The sequence below is a fragment of the Lissotriton helveticus genome, chromosome 5_1, assembly GCF_964261635.1.
Source record: "Lissotriton helveticus chromosome 5_1, aLisHel1.1, whole genome shotgun sequence".
NCBI lineage: Eukaryota > Metazoa > Chordata > Amphibia > Caudata > Salamandridae > Lissotriton > Lissotriton helveticus.
In genome coordinates, this window is record NC_136065.1 from 1,375,793,080 (window position 1) to 1,375,810,318 (window position 17,239).

The 17,239-nt window shown below is 45.6% G+C and overlaps 1 protein-coding gene across 1 annotated transcript in view; it reads right to left on the reverse strand.

Moving 5' to 3' along the window:
- SMPD2 (sphingomyelin phosphodiesterase 2) overlaps window positions 1-17,239 on the reverse strand; it is a 178,693-nt gene that overhangs the window by 106,026 nt on the left and 55,428 nt on the right. Inside the window, exons 4-6 of the mRNA XM_078644323.1 lie at window positions 16,483-16,559; window positions 7,225-7,318; window positions 6,221-6,310 (exon numbers count right to left, since the gene is read on the reverse strand). Of these exons, the coding sequence (XP_078500449.1) occupies window positions 6,221-6,310; window positions 7,225-7,318; window positions 16,483-16,559 (261 nt within the window). The remainder of the gene's footprint in view (window positions 1-6,220; window positions 6,311-7,224; window positions 7,319-16,482; window positions 16,560-17,239) is intronic.

A 17,239-nucleotide genomic window follows, 5' to 3' on the forward strand; every position in this document is an offset into this window, starting at 1 on the left:
CACTGGGCTCACACAAATTTCCTCCCACCCAGCGTTCCCCAAGGTCTCCCGATAAAAATGGTACCTCACTTGCGTGGGTAGGCATAGTGGCTGCTTTAGGAAAAGGCCCAATTCTTACTGTGGAGACCAAAAAATTTCCTTTAGCCAAACAATCTTATTTTTTGAGGGGGTCACCTGAGCTTTTGGCCCGGGGCTTGGCGGGCATCTTTGCAAACTACCAAATCCAAACAGTTCTGAGAACTAGACACCCGGGGGAGTCCAGGGAGGTATGGCATGCGTGGGTCCCCCAATGTTTTCCTACCCAGAAACCCCTGCAAACCTTAAATTTTGGTCAAAAACCCCACTTTTCTGTACTTTTTGGGTGGGATCTCGCTGCCGGCACAAATGTCCTACCACCCAGCGTTTCCCTTGTTCTCCCGAGTACAATGATACCTCACTTGTGTGGGTGGGCCCAAGGCATGTGACTCAGGCTGGGGGGCTTAATTTGTAAAACTTAAATACTACTAAATATTACTTTTTTCAAAATTCATTTTTGGCGTGTTCTGCTTTGGGGCACCCACACAAGTGAGGTATCCTTTTACTCGGGAGAACAAGGGGAACGCTGGGTGGTAGGACATTTTTGCCGGCACGGCGATCCCACGCCAAAAAGTTTGGAAAAGTGCTATTTTTACCTAATTTTAAGGTTTGCAAGAAGTTCTGGGTAGGAAAACATTGGGGGACCCACGCATGCCATACCTCCCTGGACTCCCCCGGGTGTCTAGTTTTCAGAACTGTTTGGGTTTGCTACTTTGTAAAGAATACCACCGAGCCCCGGGCCACAAACTCAGATCCCCCCCCCCAAATCAAGGTAGTTTTGCAATAGGGTAATGTAAATTCACCACCGTACGATTTGAACCGTTTCCTGTTGCAGCCACTATGTCTATCCACGCAAGTGAGGTACCATTTTTTTCAGGAGACCTAGGGGAACGCTGGCTGGGTGTAATTTTGTGGATCCACGCAGATTCCAGAACTTTTCACCACAGAAATGTGACGAAAATGTGTTTTTTTGGTCAACTTTTTCGGTTTGCAAGGGATTCTGGGTAACAGAACCTGGTGGGAGGCAGTCGAGTCACCCCATCCTGAATTCCCCTGGGTGTCTACCTTTCAAAAATATATAGGTTTGCTAGGTTTCCCTAGGTGCCGGCTGAGCTAGGGGTCAAAAACTAAAGGTAGTCTCTTTGTCCAAAGAGCGCAAGATTTCACTGGGAAATTGAGGTGCGACCACGTTGCATTTTGTGCCGTTTCCTAGTTTTCAAAAATGTATAGGTTTGCTAGGTTTCCCTAGGTGCTGGCAGAGCTACGGCGCAAAAACAAAAGGTAGTCTTTTTGGCCAAAATGTGCTAGATTTCACTGGGAAATTGAGGTGCAGCCATGTTGCGTATTGCGCTGTTTCATGTCGCAGCCACTATGCCTACCCACGCAAGTGAGGTACCATTTTTTTCGGGAGACCTGGGGGAACGCTGGGTGGGTGGAAATTTGTTGATCCACACAGATTCCAGAACTTTCCACCACAGAAATGTGAGGAAAATGTGTTTTTTTTGTCAAATGTTTATGTTTGCAAGGGATTCTGGGTAACAAAACCTGGGGGTAGGCAGACGAGTCACCCCATCCTAAATTCCCCGGGTGTCTAGTTTTCAAAAATGTATAGGTTTGCTAGGTTTCCCTAGGTGCTGGCAGAGCTACGGCGCAAAAACAAAAGGTAGTCTTTTTGTCCAAAACGTGCTAAATTTCACTGGGAAATTGAGGTGCGACCATGTTACGTATTGCGCTGTTTCATGTCGCAGCCACTATGCCTACCCACGCAAGTGAGGTACCATTTTTTTCGGGAGACCTGGGGGCACGCTGGGTGGGTGGAAATTTGTTGATCCACGCAGATTCCAGAACTTTCCACCACAGAAATGTGAGGAAAATGTGGTTTTTTGTCACATTTTTATGTTTGCAAGGGATTCTGGGTAACAAAACCTGGGGGTAGGCAGACGAGTCACCCCATCCTAAATTCCCCTGGGTGTCTAGTTTTCAAAAATGTATAGGTTTGCTAGGTTTCCCTAGGTGCTGGCAGAGCTACGGCGCAAAAACAAAAGGTAGTCTTTTTGTCCAAAACGTGCTAAATTTCACTGGGAAATTGAGGTGCGACCATGCTGCGTTTTGCGCTGTTTCATGTCGCAGCCACTATGCCTACCCACGCAAGTGAGGTACCATTTTTTTGGGAGACCTGGGGGCACGCTGGGTGGGTGGAAATTTGTTGATCCACGCAGATTCCAGAACTTTCCACCACAGAAATGTGAGGAAAATGTTTTTTTTTTGGTCAAATTTTTATGTTTGCAATGGATTCTGGGTAACTAAACCTGGGGGTAGGCAGACGAGTCACCCCATCCTGAATTCCCCTGGGTGTCTAGTTTTCAAAAATGTATAGGTTTGCTAGGTTTCCCTAGGTGCTGGCAGAGCTACGGCGCAAAAACAAAAGGTAGTCTTTTGTCCAAAACGTGCTAAATTTCACTGGGAAATTGAGGTGCGACCATGTTGCGTTTTGCGCTGTTTCGTGTCGCAGCCACTATGCCTACCCACCCAAGTGAGGTACCGTTTTTATCGGGAGACCTGGGGGAACGATGGGTGGGTGGAAATTTGTTGATCCACGCAGATTCCAGAACTTTCCACCACAGAAATGTGAGGAAAATGTGTTTTGTTTGTCAAATTCTTAGCTTTGCAAGGGATTCTGGGTAACAAAACCTGGTGATAGGCAGTCGAGTCACCCCATCCTGAATTCCCCTGGGTGTCTACTTTTCAAAAATATATAGGTTTGCTAGGTTTCCCTAGGTGCCGGCTGAGCTAGGGGTCAAAAACTAAAGGTAGTCTCTTTGTCCAAAGAGCGCAAGATTTCACTGGGAAATTGAGGTGCGACCACGTTGCATTTTGTGCCGTTTCCTGTCGTAGGCACAAGGCCGACCCACACAAGTGAGGTACCGTTTTTATCGGGAGACCTGGGGGAACGCTGGGTGGGTGGAAATTTGTTGATTCACGCAGATTCCAGAACTTTCCACCACAGAAATGTGAGGAAAATGTGTTTTTTTTGTCAAAATCTTAGCTTTGCAAGGGATTCTGGGTAACAAAACCTGGTGGTAGGCAGTCGAGTCACCCCATCCTGAATTCCCCTGGGTGTCTACTTTACAAAAATGTATAGGTTTGCTAGGTTTCCCTAGGTGCCGGCAGAGCTAGGGTGCAAAAACTACAGGTAGGCACTTTGCCAAAAAAGGGTCAATTTGTAACTGCAAAATTTAGGTGTGACCACGTTGCATTTTGTGCCGTTTCCTGTCGCAGGCACAAGGCTGACCCACACAAGTGAGGTACCGTTTTTATCGGGACACTTGGGGTAATTCAGATTTGTAAATCAACTGTTATTACCAATTGAGCTTTCATGCATTTCTCCCTTTCAATGAAAGACATTGTGTAAAAAAAAAATCTTTTTGAAAAATGACCAATAATTCTCATGCTAGTATGAGTATTCCCAATTTTGAAAATGTGCAATTATATACTGTTTCTGAACTCTATAATTTGTACCCAATTCAGAAATACATAGGTGTCTTTCATACAGATTATTCCATGTATACATTTTCCAAGACAAAGTGCTCTATACCCAGTAAATGAAAAAATACAATTGCAAGTTGCTGCTTAGTTTGTGGATCTGGGTTCGTCGGGTTCTTGGTGAAACTACAAGTCCTATATATCCCCACAACCAGGAAGGTCTAACGGATATAACGGTATATTGCTTTCCAAGAGCTGCCAAAATTAGAAAAAGTTATAGGTGAAAACATTGAGACAAAAGGCTGTTTTTTTCAACAAATTTTCAATTATTCCAATATCTAACTGTTAGTTTCTACAACGAAACCTTCATGGATTTAGACTAATGACCCTTTTCTGAATTCAGAATTTTGTCTACTTTTCGAAAATGTAAAGCTTTCCAGGATCCATTATTGCTTTCAAACTCATTTCTACCATTAACTGGAAGGAGGTGGAAAGCTCTAAAAATAGCAAAAATAGGCTATGTCCCAGAAAAATGCCAAAACTGAGTGAAAAATTTCAGTTCTCTGACAAAAGACTGTCATTCCCTCAAAGCTGAGAAAATGGAGATTTCAGCCTCACAAACCCTTTTTTGATACCATTTTCAGGGAAAAACCCAGAGGCCTTCATTTGCAGCCCGTTTTTCCCATTTTTCTGGAAAAAACAAAAAAATCACTATATTTTGGTTAATTTCTGGGACCCCTCCAAGGGAATCCACAAACCCTGAGCGCCTTTAGAATCCACATGATGTTGGAAGAAAAGGACGCAAATTTGGCGTGGATACCTTATGTGGTCAAAAAGTTACAAGGGCCTAAACGCGCACTACTCCAAAACGCCAAAAAAAGCCTTAGCACAGGAGGGGAAAAGGCCTAGCAGCGAAGGGGTTAAGTAAGTGAAGAATTGCAATTCACTGGCTTTCATCAAGTGGGCCTCAGAGGAACAACGACTAAAAGATCTCAATAAAGATACGGCGACACCAGATGATACAGTGTTGTGGGGGGGAACATTAACTCACTCTCTGTTTTGAAGGATCCGTGGGGTGTAGAGAATATGAATGGTAGTGGCAGCAACGATTTTACATGAATATATTTGCCTGTACTTTCAAAACCCCTGAAGAGTGATCTTAGTGTGAAGTTTGATAATGGATCCACACTGTTATGCGCCCCTATACTAATATTCTGGTAGCAGGGTTGAGCTTGGACTTTCCTGTGATGTATATCGTGTGCCATATGGCTTCCGTGATTTCTACATGTGATACAAAGGTTGAATGTCATTAAGGAATACTGTGCACCTACAGTTATAACATTGTTTGATGTAATGTCTATATTTGTTTTTCGGATTTTAAACTTAAATAAAATAAAAATAAATGTTTTAAAAGAGGTCGTGCAGAGCCCTCTAACAAAAGGAGAGCATAGAGTTCAATGGGCTGATGGGAGGGTCTCCATGAAAGAAAGGGCTTATATGTGCAGAAGTTCAATTCAAATCTTAATGAAGATGTCACTCTGTTGAATAGAAAACAGAAGTAAAATATATTCAAAATGATTCTGCTGGGTCGCGATGGAATAAGGACAGAGTGTACAAGCTATAGTTTAAGAAAGGCTTTGGGGAGGTAAAAGGCAAACAGCATGACCTCTGCACTGGGCAAAGAAAAGAGTTAATATTCGTATCTGCCCTGAGTAAAAGCAAGAATTGCCTACTTAGACTGTAATCTGATGGATCATTATCTGCTTCACCATCAACGCTTGTAACTTGGTTGTTAAAGTCTTCTTCAATAAACAGACCAAAGGCTGCAGGGAGTGGTGCAAGGCCCTGACATAATTGTGTGAAAGGAGGATCCTATCTTGGTGAAGGAAGCAGGAACTGATGCTGCATGCTCTGGTTTGGCTATTATCATAGAGGCACAAGACATGGCTGCCATTATTGGAAGGTATGGAGGAAGAACACATAAGAGGTTTAATGATGACTCCTGTGAAAGGGGTTTTCACAGAGCTCACTCCTGGTCCCTCTAACTCGTTAGCAGGTTGGCTGATCAGAACAGATTGGGTTTGGGATGATCTGTTCAGGACAGGGGATCGGCCTACCATTTATAAACGATGTTGTGTTCATGTACAAATACATATTTGTTGAAGCCACACAGAACCTATAATGATCTATAAGGGCATACATGTGTTTTTGTCTCAAAGTAGCCTTGCATGGGTTCACCTTTAACAAATGGCAGCGACCTTAATTAGTGTTCTGGGGCAGACTCTGTCTGTGTTCACACATCTGGATACTCTCCTTGCTCTCTCTGTTCAACAAGGTCATGAGGTAACTGTTGTACCTTGAATCATCTCCTTCTTAGCTGCTCAGTCAGAATGAATGTGATGTCTGCGTGGAATGTTGGAATGCTTGATGACAGAGAGAGTAGAATGTGAGTGTGCCTGGTTGTGTGTGGAGAATGACAGTTGAAGAGAGTGGGCTGAGCAGCAACCATGCAGCTCCTGGTGGGACCTTTCATATGATCTTCTTAAGACCTACTAAGACTTCTATGGAACATGTAACAAATTACCAATAAACCTCTTACATGGTAATACTACCTGGCTACCTCTGGTCATCTGTGGAATTTATATTTATTACAGTAACTCACATGTGTCACATAGACATTGCAGAGAACTCCACTGATGCGTAGAGAGACCAGTCCAACCGATTTACCACAGAACCAGTCGCCATGTTGGATCTACAGAGCAGGAAGAGAAAAAGAGATGGCAGTGAGACAGAGTGACCAGAAACTCCAGGAAAAAGAAAGGCACAAGTGGAAGAATCGTAGTGAGGGCCTGAGAGCAAGAGAAGGAGGAGGAGAAAGCAACAAAGGAAAGGAAAACAAAGTACTCGCAAGGCCCAATCAATAATGCAATTCAGAACAACACTTAAGATAAACCTTTCTAACACCATTAATCCATCCATATCTAGACTGACCATATAACCTGGCCTGTCCCTATGTAGGACTGTCATGTTGATGACAACTTGACAAAGCCAATGTAACTAAAACTGAAAAGTTGGTTGCCAATCAAATGTAATTACTTTTATTATGTATGCTGATTACATGCTCCAGTGCTCAGAAGCAACCGTGTTTTAAAGTGTGCGCGATACACACAAAATAAACATGAAACAGAGAGGTACAGAAAGTGGGGGATAGTGTAGAATAGTTCCAGATTTAGTCTTTCAATTAATAAGAAAGGTATACATGGTGAATGAGATGCAGAGGAAGATATATCAAGGAAGAGAAGAAGAGAGAACGAAAGAGGAAAGAGTTACAGAGGTGAAGAAGCAAGAACAGTAAAAGGGTGGCACAGAGAGGCCAGTTTTGATTTCTAGAAGAAAAAGATAATGAAAGAGTTGAAGAAAGAGCGGAGGCAAGAGAGGAGAATGAGGAGAACAGCTAAGGGAGACAGTGCATGACAAAGAGAGAGGGGAAGGCAACAGAGGAAAGAGCCAATGGAAGTGGAAAAGAGCGCTACATCAAATTAACTAGAAATGGGAAACACTTAATTGGAAGCATAGTTCTGTTGTAGAGCCCAGTTTGAGCTTTCAATGAGTAGGGCACCCAAGATTTAAGTGCATATCATACCCTAAGCTGTGCTACATACTCACCATGTAAGGGTACCCGTTGAGAGAGAAGCGGTACTGGAAAGTGTCCAAGATTGGAAAGCGTGAGAAGACACACAGACCACTGCCAATTACACCACTAGAGAAATGAAAAACAACTTGGTTACTACCACCCAGAACATCAGGCCATAATACAAAACACTGCCACCAAGTAACCACAGCCTGGATATCTTTCAGTTAACACATAGATATACCTATTCACCACCTCACAGCAACACCACTGCACACAAAGATGTCTACCTGACCATTAAGCTCCCTATAAGACAATCGCAGACAATGGAAGAGCCATATCCTGCAACACATAAGTGTCCTCACCGCACATGGACCAATCACAGGGTCAGTTTCCTTTCAATAAAAGTAGTGAGGGCATTTCACCCATAAACAGCATGAAGGACCAAGTACCCTTCCATTTTGTAGGCATGATGAAGCTCAGGCTTACCCAAGAAACACCTGAGTAAAACACTAGCGTTACACAGATTGCCTGAAAAACATACTAATTACAAGCTATTGAGGGACTTATTCCAGATATCAGGAAATCTGTATAAGTCCTGAAAGAAAACTGCAATATGACAAGCAATTCTAACCTACTGTTGCACTTTTTGAGGTGCGTCCTGGTCATTTACGCAGCAGCCGCATGGACAGTACAAGTGTTGATAATCTACACTTGCCACTCCGCTGGCGGGCAGTCTGCTGGAGGCTCATCATGGTGGAAACACTGGCCTCAATCCAGAGACCATCGAGACTCTTAGAATCCACAAGTATTTATGCAAAAAAGCATCAATCTAATTTCCTCTCATATGGAAATACCCTCGATGTCTGACGCACATGCAACCACATGCACTTAAAAACATAGGCATGGGAGGAGGAGCTACGCTCGCGAACAAGATGGCCGCTTAGGCTCCTGGCTCCGCCGACCTCCGTCTCCCGTCGGATTATCCTGTTATGTATCCTGATCTTACGCCCGACCTCCAGGTGGATGAATAGTTGCTGACCCCGGTGGTGCAATCGCGATCATTTTGCGGACTTGATCGACAAAGTTACACCGTGTTGCAATTCTCGGCCAAATCCTGCTGGTGAGCCGGGGCCTCGAGTACTGGTCCGGCCGGGTTACAATTGAACAACATCGGCCGTGGGACCCAGGTTGGGTCCGGTCTCTCACTGCGGAGGTCATTTTGCCTGATTCTGATGGCGGTCGCTCGGTCTGCTTAACACCGAAGAAGAGGTGCCGCGACGCTCCTGTGGCCGCGTGCCTGAGTCCCCCGTCCCGGAGACCAGGTACCCCCCTCCCGGGCTCGAAGGGCCGGGGTAGCGGAGAATAGACTGCTGTGCGGTACAAGATCAACCGCCGTCCGTGACCGTCCGCTCCGTTCTGGCCTGTTCCCCCGGAGAACCGGAGCCCTGGGGACCAAGATCCTGCCAGTAATTAACAGAACGGAGATGGGTCGGACGGAAAGCGAACCATCGCTGAGGACCGTCCTGATGGCCATCGGGGCTCTACATTCACATGTGGAGGTTTTGATCCACAAGATGTCCGCTTGTGCAGCTGGGACTGAGCGCCTGAGACCGGACTATGCTTCATTGCAAGAGCCCAAACGTGCGGGGCTTCCCACGGTAAATGCCTTGCCGGTGGATGATGGCCTCGTGCTGGATGCAATGTTGGATCCCTTGGTTAGTAACCGAATATCTGAATGTAACCTTGGTATCGTGACTGTATTGCCACATCTACTAGTTCTTCCGAAGAAGATGCAACTACTTGACCCTCCGTTCCCGGTGCCTCTCTTCAACTACTCTCGAACCGCAATAACAACTTCTTCCCCCCCGGCAGTTTCATCGTGTCTTCGGAGGAAACGGTATTGGGACTTACTGTCGGAGAGGGGGTGCGTATGTGAGACTGGGATCCCTTTTTTTCCATCTCGTTTATCCTGTAGAGAGAGTGGTTCCACCTGTGGGAGTTCGTATTGCAGACTGTAAGGGCCAAGGTTGAGATTGACTGAAAGGGGCTTGTAACGTCGCTTTAATAGACATGGGTTTGCTACCACTATTCTTGCGGAGGGTTGGGCGGTGTTTATAACCTCCCCTGTTAGCTCTGATTGAATATCCAGATTTTTTTTTTGGTTACGCGCTCAGGGGTCGTTGTTTCTGACGGGGGGAGGGGGGACCGGGAGCCGTATGTCAATTTCCTCCCCCACTTTTCTTTTCTACGTTTAGAACACAGTTAGTTGGGCAGACAGGCACACTGCTAGTTGGGGCTGGGCGGAAGCCTTATGCAGGGATGCAAGGGCGCAGGGTGGGGGGTAGGGGTTTGTTGTAATGTCTTTCTTTTTGTTTTTGACATATAATATCCTGTTCTTCTTCTGTTATTAGATGCCTTCCTGAGGGGTTGTATTGATTGGTGGGTGGACGGGTCCTAGGGGTGGTGATGTGCAAGAGACCCTTTATAATGTATTGCCTTCAAGTGCTGCAAACGGGGAGCGATCATTGCTTTGCTATGGTTCAATTCTTGTAAGCCTGCCTGCCACTCAAACTTTATGATTCCTTTTCTCCTTTAAAATTCTGTTCCTACGAAAGTGTCGAACTGGTCGGAATGATATATCCTGTGTTCTAACGATCGCATGCCATGGTAGCTGGATATTTAGCTTTCGCCTTATGGAATTTCTGTACATTATCCACTGTTGGTCTGTATACATGTTGCTTACTCCGTAATGTAAGGCATCTGCCGATTGTTTTCTTGTATTTCTTTAATAAAAAGAAGTTAAAAAAAAAACATAGGCATGTACAACCACACACCTCCCACATACAGAGCACAGCCCCCATGCACATATTCTGCTATCATACACACACACACAGACACAGATTGCTCATGAATCTTCAATCGCCCACACACGTCTCCACAAATACTAACATCCATGGATCATGGGTAAAATCTCACTAGTCCACAGAACAGTCTCATAAGAGCAGTCTCTGAGAGCACCTATAAAGGAGGAAGGAGGCAGAGATACCTGAAGAGACAGCAGGAAGGGAGGGGCGAGGTTGAGACATCCGTGGGTGAGGCAGGGTTATCTCCCGGTTGCTGAGAGACTATGTATTACTGATAAGACTTGGTTTCCAGACTCATTAACCATTTGGACTCTGCTAGAGAGTGGTGCCTGGGATGCAGCAACAAGTACAGTGGAGAGGTGTTAGAAAGACAATATGGTGGCCAGGGATGGTGCATGAAGAGCTCAGATACCGGAGGGTGGGGTCAGATTGTCTGAGCGACTTCAATGACCGCTTCAAATGAACATATCAGCGACGGACATCAGCGAGGCCCTGTGATGATCCCCACCAAGGCTCCGAAGATGGCGGCCAATGACGAGGCCCTAAAATACTTGGTGTCTGATGTGTGCGATGTGGCCCGCCGCATTGTGACCAACTTGAGAGCCCTAGAGGAGGAGGACAAGCCTGTCTTGCTGCTGGGGACAGGGCCTGCCACCACGAAGAATGCCACGGGAGAGCATCAGCCAAGCCAGCAAAAGGGTAGGACTGACGCAGCTGTACAGTGCCTGTATGTAGGGAATGTGACCAGGCTGGGTACAGTATGCCAAACCTTCTGTGGTGGGGATGGCTCATCCCACCCCGTGTAGTAGATGTTATCGGCCAGACAATAATTACAGGGCACCTTGGTCGGACAGTGCTGATCCTGGGGAGGGCCTTCCACAAGCCTGATGATCTGCGAAGCCTCACCAAGCCACACAACATAGGAGATTCTTGGCCCCCACTCCCTACTCATGCTGCTCCACCACAGAAGTCAAGACGTAGAGGCTGGGCAAGCAGGCCAAGCAAAGCAGAGGAATACCGCCCCATGCGGTGGTACAAATCTCGGCTGATACGGGCTGGACAGCTCACGTCCTCTGAATGGGCCTGCCTGTGGGAGTGGAGGAGACTTTGGGGGGGAGTGGTAGAGTGCTGGTTTAGAGTTGGGTCACTGTGTAGGAGCGATTCGGAGACACTCAACCCCTCCTGGAGGCAGATCAAGACTGCTTGCCTCCCTGTGGACTCAGCCGTGGCAGACTACGGCAGGGTTCGTGCCTCTGTTTGACTGGAGATCCACCCCGTGAAGAAAGGTTGAAAGATTATTGTGGGTGAACCCATCCTTGTAACCCAGAGTTAGTCACCTGTAGTTGCTGCCCCCCTTCCATGTTTCTTCCTCAACCCCGCCTGGTCACACCTAACTGGACAGCGAACAATCTGTTGGGCGGACCAACCATCACAACACCAGGGACAGATCTACCTTTCCCAGGCCTGACAGATGATAGAACACAAAGCCTGAACACCAAGACTGTTAGACCTGGCATCTTTGGCGTGGTTTCCCCAGTCTTTTTGGCCTCTGCCTCCTGTATTTTTGATGCTGTGCTGGATTTCATTTTTGCTGGTTTAGATGCTTTGGACACTCTGCCACTGCTGATCAGTGCCAGAGTGTAAGTGCTCCCTGTGTAAATTGGTATGATGATTGGATATACATGATTGGCATATTTGTATCACCAAGAAGTCCCTAGTAAAGTGCACTGAGTGTGCCAGGGCTGGTGATGACAAATGCTACTAGTGGGCCTGCAGCACTAATTGTGCCACCCACATGAGTAGCCCCAAAATGGGGTCTCAGGCCTGCCACCGCAGTGCCTGTGTGCAGTCTGTGAACTGCCATGTCCTCCTGGTCTGTGTCCCCACTGACCAGGCCTAACCCTTCCCTTTTTGTGCACATTGGTCACCCCTATGGAAGGCCCAAGGTACCCCCCTGGGCAGGGTGCAGTGTATGTGAAAGGTAGAGCATGTACTGGTGCAGGTGACATGCTATGGTAGTGAATTACAGCCATTTTTGTTTTTCATTATTGTAAGGCTATCTTGCTCCATAGGTTAAAATGGGGGATGCTGGCTACAGTGGCTACCAGCATTTCTTCCCATAGGAACAAGATAGGACATAAGAGTCTAGTATCCCTGAACTCAGAATTTAATAACACATCGTTTAGGAAAGGTTGTTTTTGAATCCTGTGTTTGAGAACTGCACTTTTAGAAAGTTGCTGTTCTCTTGTCTGACCTTCCTGTGTGCCTTGGCCTGTTTGTGTATTGACTGTCTGGTTTGAGAGTGACAGGGGCTGAGGATTCCCCAGGAGGCTGGCTGAGTCAGCCCTAAGCTGAATGACTGCATTTGCAACTAGAGTGGTGGGAGGAGATAGCACCTGGGCCTGAATAGGGCTGTGCCTGCCTTCCACAATGCTGGCTCCACCTCCTGCTGGGCGGCTGACGACCCTGCCTCTCACTCTGAAAGGAAAGGAGAAGCCAGGAAAACAAAGTGTTCAAGAAACACCCAGAACTGGTTCAGACCGGGCTCAGGGCCCACTTGCACAAAGAGAACAAAGACTTTTAGGGGTATAAGTACAGGACCCCTGACAACATAAAATTAGATCATCCTGGAATCGAGAAGGAACCTCTGCCAAGGAGAAAGCTGAAACTGAAGAAGGAAGATTGTCCAGCTGTTGCTCTGCTGGATTGCCCTGCTGTTGCTTTGCTGCCAAGGAGAGGGGAAGGACTTTGCTTTGTGCTGTGTCCCCTTGCTTGAAGGAATCTCCAAGGGCCTGAGAAGAGCTGGCTCCCTGTTCTGAAGTCCCAGGAACAAAAGGACTTCACCCACAGCTTCCCCTGAGCTCTACTGAGAGAGTTCTGTCCTTCCTGGAGTGCTTGGCCCATGTGTGGTGCCTCTGGGAGTTGTACCTGTGTTGGGAAGCTGGAAACTAAGCTTGAGAGACTTTGTTACAGAAAAGTTATCGCATTGCTCGCTGCGGAGCGCATCCCCGACAGTGTGAGGAAATTCCTGCCGCTACGAAGGTCGAGATCGTCGCAGCGACTGTTGCCGCTGTCAGAGCCGTTGCATCTTTCGTTTGCGGGACGCACCCGATCGGTGCGGGAATTCTAACATTGCTGCGAGTGTCGTCGCAGAGCCTGTCGTCGCTGGGTGAGATCGCCGCACCGCCTGCTCTGCTTGCGGACCGCATCACGTCACTGCGAGAGTCATCGCTGAAGCCATCGCATTGAGGAGCTGCGAGAGAGAAGCGTCGCCCCCGAGATCGTCGCAACTCCAAAGATCGTCGCATCATACCTTTGCGACAACAAACTTCCTACGGAACTAACCCACCGGAATCCAGACAAGTGGCCTTCCTCCCCATACAGACTGGATTCATTTCAACACGCCCGCTGCTGCAGCGGGGCTGTCGCAAACGCCTCCCCAGGGTCTCAGGAGCAACGCATCGCTTGTTTTCCACCGCACCAGCTTCTGCTTTTGGAACTTTGTCGCAACTAAAGGTACTGTGAGCTAAACGTGACGAAACTGAACTTTTCACTCAACTGTGGATTCTTTTTATCGCAACCTAAAGAACTTTATCGCAACCTTAAGAACTCTTTTGAAACCATATTCTTGAACTGTGTATGTTGGATTTTTGTTGTTTTGGTCTTGTGTAGTTTTAGATTAAATACCTTTATTTTTCTAAACTGTTGTGGAGTCAGTTTGTGGTGTTTTCACTGTGTTACTGCGAGTGTTGGTACAAATACTTTACACATTGCCTCCGGATTAGCCTTGACTGCTCGTGCCAAGCTACCTAGAGGGTGAGCAGGGGTTATCTCAGAGGATTTCCTCCTTGCCCTAACTAGAAGCAAGGGTCCCTATTTGGACAGTGGTACCTACCTCTGCCAACTAGAGACCCCCAGTTCTAACAAAGACCGTATAATTTTGCTAGCTATGAAAATGAATATCAGATATGCCAATAGAAGTTAAGACAAGACCCATCCAACACAGAAACAAGGAAAATATGGCAATATTTACAGCCTTGGACCACATGGAGAAATTAAAACAAAATCATTTGTCTACTTCTACAGGCCTACGTCAACTATGCAAAATTCCAAAACCAAGACTGTGGGAGTGGACGTGACTCTTACAGAAAAGACCTATAAAACAGTTTGAGAGCGTCACTGAAGCAGAAGGGCACCTTTCAGAGCTGGAGAATGCAATTACAAACTCCCATCCATTATGATCCAGCTGACGACACCCTCCAAAGAGTTCATTCAGTTTGCAGAAGATTCAGAGGGTCGATTGCGAACGTACTTCAGATTTGTCAGTTTACCAAAGGGTAGAGAAGGAAGGGATTCAAAAAGATTTCTATGACATTGGTTGTTTTCCTTCATTCCAGAAGCAGAATGTTCCTGCTTTTCCATACCTAATCCACTGGCAGAGCCAAAGGGAAGAGGAACATTGTCACACACCATATATTAGAGATCATGCAGGTGACACCCACATGCTCGCTATAGATAGTTCCAAAGCTTTTGCACACTAGTATGAATCCCTACACACTAACTGCCCCCTTTTAACTGAGGTGGGTCTTCTTCATTACCTCAACAAGGCGCACCCCTGGAGTCTTACAGTACAACAATACAATACCTTCAATAGATAAAACAAGTTTTAACACAACACGTCCCTGACTTACTTACAATGGTAAAAAAAGATGAGAAACTCCCTTTGAGCCTAGAAGAGACACACACAGTAGTGACCAGAAGCTGGAGAAACCTGCAGACCAATGCACCTCTACTGAACCATTTCTTTATTTATAGTAAAACCAAAACAATGTTGCCCAAAGTTCTCGCGAACCGACTAATCAAAATAATAACAGTCCTCATAAGTGTAGACGAAAGTGGATTCATGCCTAATAGATCTGCTAGACACCGCATTAGGAGAGTATACAACACCATAGTAACGGTTAAATCAACTGCAATCTCCACTAGTGCTCACGTTAAAAGACTCTGAGAATGCCTTTGACAGTATATCTGGGAAACTTTTGTTAATCTTCCTCCCACATCTGGGGTTTGGACTAAATTGTATAGCTTACACTAACCAATGATATACCACAGCTAAAGAACATGTGAGGGGTAAAGGGTGCCCTATCTGCCCAATTCATTGTGGTTTCGTGCAATCGTCTATGCGGAGAATTCTTCATAATGTACCCCAAAGGCAATTAGGTCCTACTTTCCTGGGAATTTCCATACAAGTGACTACAGACTATGACTCAGAAGCCAAGCTGCTGTGTTCAGTGATTTCCAGTAGCTCAGAAGACTCCCCACATAAGATAGGGATGTGGTCTTGGGAAACAGTTCCCTGCACCTTAAGAAAATGTAGAAAACCTGGGCATCTTGCCTGCCAGGCTGAAATCACAACAGTGTCCATTTCAAACTTAGAACTCATGTCTTTCAAAACTACTCTACATGGATGAGAAATGAAAAGAAGCATGTACGAAAATCTGTGGAATTAATCTATAGAGAGGTAATCCAGAAGACTTGATTTTGTTGATAACAATGGGAGACAAAGCTTTCCTGAATTTTTTTTATTTTGATGAATAACTCTTTAATGCACTTTGCCTCGTTTATTACCTTTATTTGCAAAAAGATTCGATAAATTAATCCAAACATGACTTTATTCCCTTGGCAGGGCAGTCCACTTTATTTCGGCATTTATTATAATGCCACTGTGGACAGAAACTCCAGGCATCATTTTCATGTTCATTGTTTTCACGTCTGTCCACACACAGGGAGTGTTTAAACCTTATTGGAATTTCTCTCTGTTTTGCAGAGATGAAAAAGGGCTTTCCGGAGAACAATACATCTACCCTAAATACTCCCAAAACCCCATTAATCGCAGCTAAAACCAGTGCCATGTGAAGTGCAAATTCTAAGGTGAAACTGGTCAGGAACTGTGCTGCCGTGCATGGGAGACAACATTTATGTTTACTTTCGAGGTCTACTTCACATCTGGCTGGATCAATAGTAAAGTGTTTACTTGTGGGGCGGTGCTGCTGATCAGATTAGATGAGTGAGGGTGGAAGTTCGAAGTCTCCTACACATCCGTTAACTCCTATCTTTTGTTGTATTAAAAAGGCCATAAAGAGTATGTAACAAGGGCTGATGCTCTCATAATCTTCAGTCTCAGGTGCAGGACTGTGTGACATCTTGGATGTCCTTACTGTCCAGATTGATACAATGCAGCCTGACAAGATGTAGAGATAATAGAAGGATTTCTACATAGAGTTGCTGGGTGTCACAGCACTCTAGGGATCATGCAAATTAGAACATTGAGTGACGTGAGTGCATTCGTCCCTAAAGTACATGTAAGAAGCAACAAGATAGCATCCTAAAGGAGCATATAGCGCATACAGAGTAAGAAAGGTTTACCTTTTGAATAAGTGGGAAGCTGGATATAGGTTGCAAAGCTTCTTCTTGAGCCAGAGATAATCTTTCTCACTCCAGATCTGTAAAAGAAGTCCAGTCTTAAATCAAAATGAAGGAATTTATTTGTGGATGCATTACTGTGCATTTTCACTGCCTGTTCCAATGGTGAAAAATGATGCATTGCCCTCTAAAACCACATTCAGGTCTAACACCACTTGAAGCACAGCCTTATTCATTTGAGTTTATCCAATATTAATTTTCTTAACCTTTTTTTTTTTTTTTTTGCACAGAAGCGTTTGTATGTGGGCTGGGTGTGGAAGAGGTCTTTTGGGGGTATCCCGCAAATGAATTCCCTCAGCATACATCGCTCTTTTTTTCTATAGTTCTGAAATTGAGAAAGATCTTTTGTTTTTACTAAAAATATATATACTATGCAAGCGTACTTACCTGGGATTTCAGTGAGCCCTCTTCGCCCATTGATTTGCTGTAGTGCCATTCACATTGTGCTTCCACCCACCACAACATACCAAATGGGGCAAAGGGTCAGCCCTTTTCAGCCATTAGCTTACCTGACTGTAAGTGACAGCTTTCTGATCTGGCACAATATGCACATCCGCATAATAAGTAGTGCCCTTAAGTGCCAGGGACTACTGGTGCAATGTATGCTTTTACATTACATATATTTATTGTTTTACAAGCCTTGACAAAGCCAAAAGGTCTGCAGTCAACGCCAGACCAATTAGCTTTGCCAATGCTTGTT